This window comes from Camellia sinensis, chromosome 2, assembly GCF_055761805.1.
Source record: "Camellia sinensis isolate YWXY chromosome 2, ASM5576180v1, whole genome shotgun sequence".
In the NCBI taxonomy this organism is placed as follows: domain Eukaryota; kingdom Viridiplantae; phylum Streptophyta; class Magnoliopsida; order Ericales; family Theaceae; genus Camellia; species Camellia sinensis.
Genome location: NC_138962.1, coordinates 153,667,259 through 153,682,197, shown reverse-complemented (window position 1 = coordinate 153,682,197; position 14,939 = coordinate 153,667,259). Strand labels below are relative to the sequence as shown.

Sequence of the window (14,939 nt, the reverse complement as noted above, 5' to 3'; positions counted from 1 at the left end):
TTATATCTGTCGAGATCTTCCCACAGACGGCGCCAATTGTACGGGAGCCAAATATTCGACGTTATCCGCACTCCTCGTGTCCAAGCTGCTCCTTTCTCTAATCAACTTAAGAACACAACAAAGGTGAGTTACCCAACAGTGCGCTGCCGGAAAACTCCTCTGACGGTCAAGTCAGCAGACACTTAGAGAGAGAGAGAGAAGAGAGGGGAGACAATGTGTTAGTTTTTCTCTCACTAGAGGATGTTCCATACCTCAGTATGAGGGCGCAGTCACGTTTATATACCTTCTGCATGTGCCTCTACGTCCATTCGCCTTTTGACGCATGGACCTGCTCTCCTATCCCACTTTCCCACGTGTCAGCGCAAATACAGCTAAACACCACCTAACCAAACCTTCAAACGGCATTGGCACGAACGGACAGCCCGGCGCTGCCCCCTCTTCCTACGACCGCATTACTTCCGAGACATGCAATGCTCTGAACCAAGCTCTGTTATGGCTGAGCTCAACTGCCCTCCGTTATGACCGAGCTCCATTATGACATGCATTACTTCCACTGCGGCTCAGCCGCCCTCCGCTATGACCGAGCTCCATTATGACATGCATTACTTCCACTGCGGCTCAGCCGCCCTCCGCTATGACCGAGCTCCTGCTTGGTTGGATTGGTTTGCGGAGGATTTGACCCACCTAACTCAGCGAGCAAATAAAGTGAACCGGGCCCGCAGTCCCAAATTATCCTGGCCAAATCGAACCTGGGCCTTGACCGAGCACACTACCACCGGATTAGCCCAACCTAGCTCGACCCAAACTTGCCTGGCCCAATTTGCCCCGTCACCTCCACGGCCCAAGCCAGATTATAAAATCTCCCTCTCTGTGGCACTCACACGCATGCAAGTAGGCTAAAGCGTAAAAACTCACCTAGTACTCCAAGCCAAAACAAAAACTAGTTAGAAAGATGCATGATCCTAACTATGTTAAATTTCTAATACAATGTTTGCAATAATGCAATTAATAGGCTCGGCTACTAATATGGCATATGAAGCAATTTGAACAACATGCGATTAAACTCGTATTCAAATAAGATATTGAAATGGCAATGCAGTTTGAATGATGTGCGGAGCCTCGGTGCATGCAATACAAATGAATGGATGCAAGCATAAGGTATGCTAATCGAAATATGCTCCTAATCTAACCATCAAAAGCGGTTAAATAAAAGGGAGAAAGACGTAGGGTTGGAAGACATACACAAACGCACGCACGCACACTTATTACAACATTACGCCCTCGCGAAGGAGGGTCCAAATGAATAAGCTAACTAGCTATGCTTATTAAGCTAACTAATTATTACAAATCGAAATCAAATAACTATTCTAGTTAACTAATTATTACAAACCAAAATCAAATAACTAGTTAAACTAATTAATTATTTAAAACACTTAATTAGCTACAACTAATTAATTACAACATGCATCTAAGCTAGATATTAAATCGATAAGCGAGCTTGAAAATGAAAGGGAGGCTCATGCACGCGCTCGATTCCACTCGCAAAGCCGCTGTTTTGCTTCTACAAGCCTCTGTTTGTGCATTGGATCACTAAAAATTCTGCCAACTTCCAGAACACCTCTACTTCATCTTACCAACACATTGTGCAAAAATCACTGATGGCCGACAAGAGGGACAAGGGGCCGGTCGGCTACCAATGGTGGCCAGTTGACTACTGATGGTGGCTGTCGGTCACTGCTGGTTCACACTTACATGCTGCAACAGAGAGCAAAACAGAGCAAAACAGTGTATTCTCACAGGTTGTTTGTATTGTTTACCCTCCTTATCATCACACAAGCTCAAAGGAGAGAAACTCTTGGCCTTCAAACCACCAATCAAGCAATTTCCATGCATGATGGCGAAGGGACCAAGTTTGTACGAGTTTAATAAATGCACAAACAAGACCAAAATGACCACCATCCTATCATGCATAATCAAGGGCAATGGTGACCAAGGAAAGTGGCACATTTCATCACTTTTGAGTATAAAATGTCCCATTTTCCTTGTGTTCCAATTAACGTCTGATTCGAACACATGCAATGCAACACGAAAGATGCTTTTCTTGCCTCTTTTACTTGTCATTTTTTATTTACTCATTTTAATTATCAAACCATCCATTAATCCAATTGTCCATTGGTGATTGTCCTCTAATGGAAAGATCGCTCAAACCTCAAGTAGATTTGGGCATGAAAAAGGAATTACACTGTTGGTAATGAACCCGCTAAGGGATTAAACCATTAGGTCTAGCACCTCCATTTCACACTTAGGCAAACAAGGTTTTTAAAACCACTTTCAAAGCAAACAAAAGAGTGAAGAATTGAGGGAGATTGCAGAGGTTAAAGTGCTGAAATTAAGTGCAAAACAACACTAAAACATGCTATCAACTCAAAACAATGGTGATTAAAACCCTAAAACACCAAGCTAGTGAAGGAAATTACACTACAACCATGCCATACAAGGCTCAAATGAATTAACCAATCAAAAATAGAGGCAAAACAGCCCTAAACATAGTCTAAAACATGCTGGACTTAAGCCACAAAAAACTAAAACAATAAGCTAATACATGAGGCTAACTAGGCATACAAGCAAGACACAAGGAGGGGAGGCTAACTCCTCCAATTTTGGACTTCAAAATGAGTTTTTAACCACTGAAAAAACTTTGAAATTCAGTGGTTAAAAGGCCCAAAAAAGTTAGTTTTAAAGTGATGAATAATGGCACAAAAGCTTAACAAGTGAAGGAGTAAAGAGGGTGGACCACCCCCTAACCCAAAATAGCCTCAAACTAACACTTTTAAACCATAAAAACAGAGTTTTTGACAGTTTAAAATCAGCCCAAAAACAGTTGAAATAGATGGCAAAACAAAGATACAAAACAAGTATAAACAAGGTAAGTGCTATACCTTTGAAGCAAAGCACAAATTTGGCACACATTCAAGCTCAAACCTCCTTCTAGACCTCAAACAAGACTCCAAGAAACCTCAGCTCAAAGATGGTCAAGTTTGATTAAGAGTTGGTATGCAAAAGTATAGAGAAACTAGGCAACCAAGCACAAAATATCTAGAGAGAGAGAGAGAGAGAGAGAGAGAGAGAGAAAGCTAGAGAGGGAGATATTTTTTTTGGTCTAAAATTGCTAACCCTCCAAAATGGGGGAGGAACCCTCTGATATATAGAAAACAAGTCTTGAGCTTAGGAACATCCTACCATATATGTGTATGGAGATGTAGCTTAGTGTGCAACAACTGGCACAGCTGTCAACAAATATCTGGAAAAAGAGACCGGTGGTCGTCGGCCACCATCGGTAGCCGACAAGCACAAGCCAAGGCCGACAGCCCAAGGGGCTGGCCGACAGGTCACCCACTCTTCCAGACTTGAAACAACAAGCTTTTGGTCCAAAACCGTGCATAAAACAGATAAGGTTTCAAGGCTTAAAGGCAAGGTACTCCACCGAGGACTTCGAGCACTCAAAATGAACATAAACAAGCACAATCATTGAGTGCACAATCGATGACGTCCGAGTCTTGAGGACAGTCAAAAATGGGGTTTCTACAGGTACATATGTGGATTGTCTAATGTGACTTAGGTGTATACATGTTTTCATGCTAGTTAACTTGTAACGGTTGAAATTAAGTGCGAGATTGTTAGTTCCAAATTTAAAATTTTATCTCTAATTCTTATAGGATTTCTGGACACGTTTGAGGTCGTGGAAAACCTCGTCGAGAAGGTCGGAACATTCTGGTCCAATATGAGATCCCTTCACAAGAAGAAGGAGTGTGTTAGAACAATGTGGTCGCCCCACCTGCCCAAGACGTAATGGGGTCTTTGGCTCGAGAAATGGTTGAGGCACTTAGAGAGTCTATGGAAATTCTTATGGCCGAGAAAGCGGCTAGGACTGTGGAAGGGGAGTCAAGGGCTTCGTTTTTCAAAAATGTTCTTCTGCTCCAACCTTGTTGAATTTCATGGTGGCGCCTAGCCATTAAAGGTCGATGAATGGTTGGATCAAATCACTAAGTCATTCGAGATCTTAGATATCTGTGAGGGTGAACTTCGAATAGCATTTGCCACCTACCAGTTGAAAGGAGATGTAGGCTAATGGTGAAAGTATGCCAAAGGCTAAATTGAGCACACTTGGAAGGCATTTTCTCACGCCTTTCTGGAGAAATACCTTTCTCCTACTGCTAGAGAATGTCTAGGATCTTGAGCAATTTGATTCTACAGGGGCAGAGTTTGAGGCCACCTTTACTAGCTTATCCCGTTTTGTACCTGACCTTGTAGCGACTGAAGAGTGTCAGTGTCTAAGCAATTGTGGTAGTCTTCGTAGATGACATCCTCATTTATTTACCTTCTGAGGAGGACAATGAGGGACACCTTCGTATTGTTTTACAATTGCTTAGAGACGGCCAGTTATATGCTAAAAGTGTGAGTTCTGGCTATTCGAGGTGAAATTTTTGGGTCACGTTGTTTCTAGAGATGGGGATATAGTGGGTTCTTAAAAATAAAGGCCGTGCAAAATTGGGAAAGAACAAAGAACGCCTTTGAAATTTATATCCTTTTGGGCATTGCCGAGTATTATAGATGGTTTGTGAAAGATTTTTCTGCTCTAGCTTCTCTATTGACTAGGTTAATCACCAAAGGAAGTTGTTTGGAGTGACGCATTGTAGAAATCTTTCCTAGAATTGAAAACTAGGTTGACTATTGCAGTAATCTTGATTATTCCAGAGAGAGGGTTAGGTTACACTGTTTATTGTGATGCCTCTAGAGAAGGTTTGGGGTGTGTTTTGATGCAAGAGGGTAAGGTTGTGGCATATGGGTCGCGCCAGCTGAAAACTCACGAGAGGAACTATCCAACTCACGACCTAAGTTAGTCGCAGTTATCTTTGCTTTAAAACTTTGGAGGTACTATTTATATGGGGAGAAATTTGATGTGTTTTCAAACCATAAAAGCCTTAAATATCTATTCTCCCAAAAAGATTTGAACCTACGCCAAATGAGGTAGATAGAGTTTATGGAAGACTATGATTTTGAATTGCACTATCATCCAAGAAAAACCAATGTGGTGGTCAATGCCTTAAGCTGAAAATCCATGAGCACTAGTCTTGCCATAAGGGAATAGGGGATGTTAAGTAACTTGAACGAATTTGACTTACACCTTAGCGAGTCTCTTGAACATGCCACCTTTGTTTTCTATCCTTGCACAACCAACGCTCATAACACAGATCATAAAAGCACAACAAGGTGATTCCAAAGTGGAGGTAATCCAAGGAAAAATACCTTAAGAAAAGGAGGAGGAGGGTTTGAGGGTACATTTTGATGCTAGTATTCGGTATCTAGACCGCCTCTTTGTGCTAGAAATTTGTAGTCCTTCGGGAATTTCACTACACACGCCTGCCAGTGCATTTGGAAGGCACAAAAATGTACCGTGATCATAGCCGTCAATTTTGGTGGAGAGGAATGATGCAAGATGTGGCATTATTTGTATCTAGGTGGCTAACCTTCTAACAAGTCAAAGCAAAACACCAAAAGCTAGCCAGGTTATTGTAACCCTTACTAATAGCCAAGTGGAAGTGGGAGCACATCACTATGGATTTTGTCTTAGGCCTTCCCAGAACACAGAGGGTAATGATGCAATTTGGGTAGTTGTGGATCGACTAACTACGTCGGCCTATTTTTTTTCTATGTATGGGTGATTCGATTGATTATTTGGCTGAATTATATGCTAAAGAGATTGTTTGACTCTGCGGGGTTCTGGTGAGTATTGTCTTGGATAGAGACCCTCACTTTATCGGCTAAGTTTGCAAGATGTTATAGGTACACAATTGACCTTTAGTATTTCCTATCACCCTCAAACGGACGAACAATCCAAGCGCACCATCCAAATTCTAGAAGATATGTTGAGAGCTTGTGTATTAGACTTCAAAGGTTCATGGGAGAGGCGCTTGCCTTTAGCAGAGTTTTCCTACAATAATAGTTATTGGGCTAGCATTGGGATGGCACAATTTGAAGCTTTGTATAGGCATCCTTGTAGATCACTTGTGTGCTGGACCGAGGTGGGAGATTCACACATACTGGGACCCGAATTAGTCTATGAGACCACTGAGAAAGTGGCTCTTATTCAGAAGAGGTTGATCACGGCTTAGTGCTGAAAGAAGAGTTATGCCAACTAGAGGAGAAAACCTTTGCCCTTCGAAGTAGGTGATCACATCTTTTTGAAAATATCACCCAGGAAGGGTTTAATGAGATTTGGGCAAAGTAGAAAATATCACCTAGGTTCATTGACCCTTTTGATGTTATAGAACAGGTCAGGGAAGTAGCTTACCATCTTGCCTTAGCACTATAACTCTCTGGGGTGCATGATGTATTTCACATTTCCATGCTTTGTAAGTGTGAACCCAATCCCTCTCATGTTTTGATTTGGACAAGTCTAAAAGTAGATGAAAATGCCACTTATGAAGAGAGATCGATAAGGATCTTGGATTCTCAAGAGCAAGTTTTGACAGGCAAGGTTATTTCCTTAGTAAAGGTATTGTGGCGTAACCGCGGGATGGAAGAAGCTACTTGGGAGCGAGAAGCCGAGGTCCATGAGAAATATCAAAAATTGCTTAACGATGCTTAATCTGGACGATTAATTATTTTCCTAAGTATTATATGTTTGAATTGTGAAGAAGCTATGATAGAAAAGTGTTGCTTTCATAAAAACTCAAACTTTCATTTTATTTTATGAGTTGTGATTTGATTTTGTTCTTCTTTGATTATATTATACATATTAGGACGGTTGTTAGTATGATGTTAGTCTTCTTGGGGATTGTTGGTGTTGTTTTAGGTTTTAGCAGGAATCACGAAATTTCAAGGACGAAATTCCTTAAGGGGGGTAGAATGTAACAACTTGTTTAAGCGATCACTTGGTCGCTAGAGTAGATAAATAGAGCTCTTAGTATTTTGCTCATTTGCAAGTGAGACCGCTCAAGCGGTAGAGTGGTCGCTTTAGTGAAGACATCTAGCTTCCAGTAGTTTCATTGTAGCTCTACAAAACTTCTGAGACATTGTGTTTACCGCTCGAGCAGTGGGTAGTTCGCTCAAGCAGTCTGTTATTTAATGTGCATCGCTCGAGCAATAGAAAGTTCGCTCGAGTAGTCTATTCGGGACAACAGTTTTAAATTTCAATCTAAACACATTTTGGATTCACGTTTTCATTCTCTTTTTGTCTTTAAACCCCTTTTTCAAAAACCCTAACTCTTAAACACAAGACTTCATTTATTTTAGCTAGAATCCATCCTTGCTCCTTTATTAAATTTGTTCATCTCATCAAGAGCTACATTTTGGACCGATTGGATCTTGTTATCATGGATATTCATCTTTCGGTCTTCATCTCTCATTTCACAACTTTTGAGGTAGGAATATTTTTACCCTTGTATATCTATATTTCAGTTTAAATACGTGTTAATTTTATGATATGAATGTGTTATTTGGAATGGGTGATATATATATATATATATGTATATACATATATGGACATTAATGGTGATAGTGAGTTTTGACTAAAATTGATGAAAGATTGGTGTATCTACTAATGAAAATCGAGCAATGGGTTGGTCGCCCGAGTGATGTGCTGTGTTTGATGCTCAAGTGGTATTTCTTTCACTCAAACAACATCTTTGCAGGTTTGAATTATTGGGATGGGATCGTTGTGCGCTTGAGCCATGATTTGGTCACTCGAGTGGTTCTTTGTGTCTGACGTTCGAGCAGTGTTTTGGTCGCTTGAGCGGCCTGTGAGTATATCAATATGGAAATAAGATATTTTCTTTCACTTTTTTGATCTTTCTCTCTCTAAAAGGTTTCTTTATCAGATTTCTTCACACACACTCTCTCTCTCTCTCTCTCTCCGAATGTTGTGGTGGATTTTACTCGGCAAATATTTCCACCCGAAGTGCAGCAATCTATGGTCGGGCAGGGCGACTATGAAGTTTTTAGAGATGGTGTCCATGGGTTAATCAAGGGACTCTACTGTGCATATGAGACCGGAATGTGTCTTCGGGCCGTCCAGAAAGAGATTGCACAAAAGGAAGGGCGGATTCGGGATTTGGAACGCCGTGTAGAGAAGGCAGAAAATGAAATGCGCAAAGCCAGTGCCGCTGAGAAGCAGCCCGCGGGGTCGGCGAATACGGCCGTTACCGATAGGGTCAACCAGTGGCTGATTAATCATGTTATACTCAATCGGGATACAGCCGCAGTGTTTGCCAAAGAGGCCATACGATCTCAGGCTTATGAGGAAGGCTTCTTTGACGAGCAAAAAGTCAGCATCAAGAAGACCAAGGAGAAGTTGGCCGACGATGTTTACCGATACGAGAATTGTGGTTTCAAACACGGATGGCTTAAGGCTTTTCAGGCTGCGAGTATTGACTTGGCGTCTCCTTTGTACCAAAATTATAAGTTTCCATTCGAGGCCTACGACACTGAGAAAGCGGACGATGAAGAGGAGGAAAACAAGGGAGAGGCCGCGACTATCTCTGCGAGAGTCTGAGTAATTTAATAGATTTGTAACTATAACAAGTATTGCCATCTGTTATAATAAACTCTTTGCAATTTGCTTTAGTGCCTATTGTGTTTGTTTCTTTTGTGTAATATGATGTGTGCCACTTGCAAGAATTTTATATTTAATTCAGAAAAGTCTAACCTTGATCGCATAATTAGTGACATGGCACTCCACCGATTACGGAGGGCCAACTATTCGTAAGCTGAGGTCATTTCGAATTTGAAGGCTTATTTGGCCGATCGTGACTAGCACGAAGGGCGCTCTGAATTCGGAGTCTTTTAGTAATGGCCAATTTATGCCGAGCACAAAGGGCACTCTGAATTCGGAGGCTTATTTGGCTGATCGTCACTAGCACGAGGGGGGATCCGAATTCAGAGTCTTTTAGTAATGGCCAATTGTGCGAGAACAAAGGGCGCTATGAATTCGAAGTCTTATTCGGCCCATTGTGACTAGCATGAGGGGCACTCCGAATTCGGAGTCTTTTAGTAATGGCCAATTGTGCAAGCACAAAGGGCGCTTCGAATCCGGAGGCTTATTCTGCCGATCATGACTAGCATGAGGGGCGCTTCGAATTCAAAGTCTTTTAGTAATGGCCAATTGTTCTAAGCACAAAGGGCGCTTTGAATTCAGAGGCTTATTCAGCCGATCATGACTAGCTTGAGGGATGTTCTGAATTCAGAGTCTTTTAGTAATGGCCAATTGTGCTAATCACAAAGGGTGCTCCGAATTCGAAGGCTTGTTCGGCCGATTGTGACTAGCATGAGGGGTGCTCCGAATTCGGAGTCTTTTAGTAATGGCCAATTGTGCCAAGCACAAAGGGTGCTCCGAATTCAGAGGTTTATTCGCATTCCATAGTCGGGGAATTTTCTGGCCAGCCATGTCTGAGAGTTGATATGCCCCTATCCCAGCAATTGAGTCGACCTGACAAAGGCTATTCTAGTTGGAGCCCGGTTTGTCGTCTGTCAAATTTTGGTAGCAGGCAACACTTTCTTGAGAACCAACTCCCCTAGGGTGTAACGGCACTGCTGCATGCGCTGATTATATGATTAGGCGAGTTGCTACTGGTACCGTGCCATATGCACAAGAGCTCGATCATGACGTTCTTCAATCAAATTTAGATCTAAGGCCAACATCATATTGTTTTGTTTTGTGTTAAAGGCCTTTGATCTTAGAGTGGATAGGCTGATTTCAAGAGGAATGATAGCTTCCGACCCAAAGCACATGGTGAATGGTGTTTCGCTGGTAGGTCACCACGGCGTTGTACGATGAGCCTATAGTACACTGGGCAATTCTTCAACCCACTGTCCCTTGACCTTTTCTAATCGTTTCTTGATGCCATCCAAGATCAATTTATTGGAGGCCTCAGCTTGGTTGTTGCTTTGTGGATAACCTGGTGAGGAGAAGTACGGCCGTATACCATATGTGTCGCATAGTTCACGATGGACACCACAGTCGAATTGGGTGCCATTGTCGGATATAAGTGCTCGCGGTATGTCGAATCATGTTATAATGTTCTTCCATACAAAGCGTTTGATGTCTACGTCTTAGATGTGTGCCAATGGTTTCGTCTCGACCCACTTTGTGAAGTAATACATTATGACAATAAAAAACCGTTTACTTCCTGGTGCTCTTGGAAGTGGTCCGACGATAGGCCAACGGCTAGTGACGGCATTCAATTATTTCGCGGGCATATGAGTCAAGGGAGAGAATTTTTGGCATTGTTCACACTTTTTTACGTAGTTCTCTGCATCAGTTTGCATAGTGGGCCAATAATACCCTCGGATTATGGCTCGATGGGCCAGTGAACGGCCTCCGGAATGGGCACCGCAACTGCCTTCATGTATTTCGGCCAAAAAATCCTCCACTAGGTCTGGATGCACACATTCCAAATACGGCCATGAGAGAGACTTTTTGCAGAGCTTTCCATGGGGATCCAAATAATAGCGCAAGGCTTTGTTCCGCAGCTTATGGGCCTCCTTCTTATCGGTTGGCAGCTGTTTGGAGGATAAAAATGCAGCGATGGGATCCGTCTAACTCGGCCTCGGATCAATGACTTTGACTAACGGATTCCGGGTGGCTAATACTCGGCTCGAGGACGAATCCCATCTCAATGGTTCGTTTGACTTCCAAATTGATGGCAGAAAGCCAAGCAAGTGAGAGCATCTACATGTGTATTTTGGTCACAGGTAATCTGATTCAGCTCGTGGTGCTCGAACTGTATGAGCAATGAATTTGCCATCTTCATGTAAGCTACCATTCGGTCGTTCTTAGCTATATACTCCCCCTTCAATTGATTGATGACTAGCTTTGAATCGCAGAAGACCTGTAATCGCTTAGCACCAATGCAAAGCATGTTACAGAAGCAGATTAACAAAGCCTCATACTCGACCTCATTATTGGATGCATCAAAACCAAGTTTGACTGCTTGCTCGATTATTGCGCCCTCAGGGGTCATAATCACTACTCCTGCCTCACTACCACGCTGATTAGATGAACCGTCGTAGTACATCTGCCAAATATCCCCAGCATACATTCTCCACTCCTATTGGGGTCAGAAGGCTGGCTGCTTTAGTTCCAAGCCGGCATGACAGCCAGTGAACTTGGCAACAAAGTCAGCTAAAATCTGCCCTTTGATAGCCGTCCTAAGAGTGAACTGGATGTCATATTAGCCGAGTTCTAATGCCCATTTCGAAGCGTGCCCTAATGATTCCACACTGTGAAGTACTGTTCGGAGGGGGTAGTTCGTCAGCATAGTTATTGTATGGACTTGGAAATAGTGCATTAATTTCCTGGCGGCTACCACAAGGGCCAAAATCAATTTTCCCAACAGTAGGTACCGTGTCTCGGCATCCATCATTGCCTTGCTAATATAGAAAATGGGCCTTTGCTCGCCTAGCTCTTCTTTTAGCAACACGGCGCTGACCACACGATCTGATACAACAAGATATAGGATGAGTGGGTCATCCGATGATGGAGTTATTAAACGAGGAATCGAACGGAGATAAGCTTTCAATCCGTCGAGGGTGGATTGACATTCAGAGGTCCAATGAAATGCCTTTCCCTGCCAAAGGGTGTGAAAAAATGGTCAACAACGATCTGAAGAACGGCTGATGAATCTGTTGAGAGCTGCGGCTATACCCATTAACTTCTGCACTTCTTTGGCCGATTGAGGGGAGCCGAGTTCCATGATTACCATAATTTTCTTCGAGTTGGCCTCTACTCTACGATAGCTCACAATATAGCCAAGGAATGTGCCAGATCCGATACCAAACGCACACTTTAAGGTGTTAAGTTTCATCCTGTACTTCTGGAGAATGTCGAAGGTTGTTGACAAGTCGGATAAGTGGGCATGCTTTTCTTTGGATTTTACCACCATGTCATAAATATAAAATTCCATTGTATGGCCGAGTTGCTTCTTAAACATGGTAGTGACAAGCCTCTGGTAAGTTGCCCCGGTATTCTTCAGGCTGAAGGCATGACTTTATAACAATAAGTGCCCCTCAGGGTGAGGAAGACCAGTTTTTCTTGGTCTTCAGGATGCATGGCAATTTGGTGATAACCTCTGTACACATCCAAGAAGCTTTTACGTTGATGGTGCGCAGTTGCGTTAACTAGTTGGTCAATTCTGGAGAGAGGGAAACAGTTCTTAGGATAGGCCTTGTTCAAGTCCGTGAAGTCCACGCAAATATGCCAGGATCCATTTTTCTTCTTAACAACAACAGTGTTGGACAACCAAGTGGGGTAATTTACTTCGTGCATTGCTCTGGCCTTTAGAAGTTTGTTGACTTCCGTAACAACGGTAGAAGTACGCTCAGCTGCAGATCAGCAGCTCTTCTGGATGACAGGCTTAGCTTTTGGGCCAACATTCAAATAGTGTTGTGCTGCGCTAGGGTCCACTCTTGGCATCTCATAAGGCGTCCAGGTGAATAGATCAATGTTGCTGAGTAGGAATGAAATCAGCTCCTGGCGTTCATTGGCATTGAGACAAGTGCTGATCAGGAAAAATTTATCTGGTTCATTTGCAAGTCCAATCAGATCAAGATCTTTAATTGCCTTATTGGTGGGGAGTTTGCCAACATCCTCGAGGCTTTCTCGGTCTGAAATTTTTATGGAGTTTACTTCTATCTCCCTTGGTCTCTTTACCAAAGCAATAAGGTAGCACTCCTTCGCCGACTTGTAAGAGCCACGAATCTGTTCAACACCATGTTGTGTTGGGAAGCGGAGTAACTGATGATAAGTGCTTGGTACGGCCTGCATTGCGTGTAACTAGGTTCTCTCCATGATCATGTTGTATGGCAATGAAATCTTAACGACCAGAAACTCCACGTCGAGTGTCCTGGTGCCTGTACGCACCGCAATTTTGACCTTGCCCATGGAGTATTTACTATTTGTGTTGAAGCCGAATAAGGGGTATTCTGCCGGTAGTAGGTCTGAATCTGTGAAGCCTAGTTTAAGAAATGCCTTATAGTACATTATCTCTGATGTGCTCCCCTGATCTATCAGAATGCGTTCAACAATGAATTTGTTTATGCGTAACTCGATAACAAGAGCATCGTCGTGGGGAAAGATCACCCCCTCAAGATCTGTGTCGTCGAAGCTGATCTTGCCAGTCTAACAAGGCCATTTGACTGGTGTGGACGGCTTGGATGGGCATGGTTGAGACTGTAGAGACTGAATCGTATAGATGATGTTTGGAAACAGAATACTATATATCATATGAATTACACCCAGTGGGGGTGAATCTAGGTGCAGAGCTACTACATCGGATGTGTTGACCTTATGGGAATGGTATTGAACCAATCAGCCATCCTACACTAGCTCCTCAAGATGGTCCTTCAAGGCGTAGCATCTGTCAGTTTCATGCCCATGGTCCTTATGGTATTCACATCGCCGATCCCTTCGACTTGTGTCGAGGGGCCCAATCATCTTGGTCGGCCACTTAAAGAAGGGTGGGTGTTGGACTTTGGGGAGTATCTTGCTAAGTGGTTCAGTCAACTCAGTATACTTCTTGTCAGATCGGCTGGGGCTTTTGCTTTCCGTTTGATATTGCTTGCTCGATTGGCATGAATGCTGGTCCTTCGATCGGCGTAGGTCTCGACGACTTTCTTGTTTTGGCTTGTCTCGTGGCTCAGGGCTCCTTTCTAATGGGGCTACCCTTATCGACTGTACCAAGGCAAGTGCTGCCATTTCCATGACCTTCTGACCTACTTTGGCACGGAGGGCATCATCCTCTACCTTGCAGTACTCCTCCACCTTCTTCATTAAGGCCCACACTGTTTTAGGAGGTCGCCTAGTCAACGAGCTCCGGAGTGGACTATCAGGGTGTAAATCCATCTTGGAGGCAGTGATGGCCATTAAGTCATTGTATGCATTGTCAACCAGGTTGAAACATTCCCAAAAGCGCTCCAAATATTCATGAAGGGTTTCTTCCGGCTTGATTTGCATTGCCCAGAGCGAGTCGGCTTGCTTAGGCTGAACTTCATTAGTGATAAATCTTGCCTGGAAGGATTTTGGGGCTAATGAAAACTCTTCACCGAGGCCAGTTCGAGTTTATAATATCACCGGACTAATAAAGGACCCAAGCTGCTCGGAAACATGCAACACTTAAGTGCCTCGTCATCAATGTACAACGTCATTGCCTGCTTATAATGGCGAATGTGATCCGTAGGATCCGATTTACCATCATACAGCGTAAACATCAGTGCTTTGAATTTTTTAGGCAGGACGACCCTTGTAATTTGTCGTGTGAAAGGATTATGTCTGTCTTCCTCGTCTAAACCATCACTTTTTTCTTGCTTGTATTGTACATATGGACTCCCCTCAAATGAGCTGGACATGCCAACACACCCCATTTTTTCTGGGTTCTTGAGTTAATGAGTCGAAGGCGGTCCTACTATCTTGTTTTCGATGCCTACATCGTTGATTATCTTTTTTCTGTCCTGGTGACCGACCCCACTCGTGATATGGTGCAGTCTGCTGCGATTTGTCTAACTCCAAAGCCAACTCTTTACGTAATTGTCTGTTGTCAGCTGCAATTTCTTCTAGACATTGTTCGTTTCATTTTTCTTGGTCCATTATTGTCTGCATGGTTTACTGCATCGAGGTCGAAGGTGAAGACTGTGTTACTAGATCGAATTTCAAGGCTCCTCGTGTGGTGATATTCTCCGGGCCAAGCATGGTTCTTGGTGTAACATCGCCACCAACGGATGGAGGATCATCTGTTACGTCTGTCATGAATGCGCTTGAGTTTTTCCACAGATGCGCCAATTGTGGTGAAGTGAGTTTAGAAACACTCTCTCATTCAAATAGACCTTTTTGATCTTTTCTTTTCCTCACTCACTTTTTTGGGTTTTTCTCCCATTCTTTGTGATTA

The 14,939-nt window shown here is 43.1% G+C and overlaps 2 protein-coding genes across 2 annotated transcripts; both read right to left on the bottom strand.

Annotated features, from left to right (window-relative positions):
- Window positions 1-10,673: 10,673 nt before the first annotated feature.
- Window positions 10,674-11,942, bottom strand: LOC145819164 (uncharacterized). Its single transcript, XM_082913123.1, has 3 exons — window positions 11,760-11,942; window positions 11,367-11,627; window positions 10,674-11,075 (listed from the first exon to the last, which is right to left on the bottom strand). The coding sequence occupies exons 1-3, from the start codon at window positions 11,940-11,942 to the stop codon at window positions 10,674-10,676; spliced, it is 846 nt and encodes a 281-aa protein (XP_082769249.1).
- Window positions 11,943-13,375: 1,433 nt separating this feature from the next.
- On the bottom strand, window positions 13,376-14,011 carry LOC145819163 (uncharacterized). The gene has a single exon (XM_082913122.1). It carries the CDS (start codon window positions 14,009-14,011, stop codon window positions 13,376-13,378), a length of 636 nt encoding a protein of 211 aa, XP_082769248.1.
- Between the last annotated feature and the right edge of the window lie 928 nt (window positions 14,012-14,939).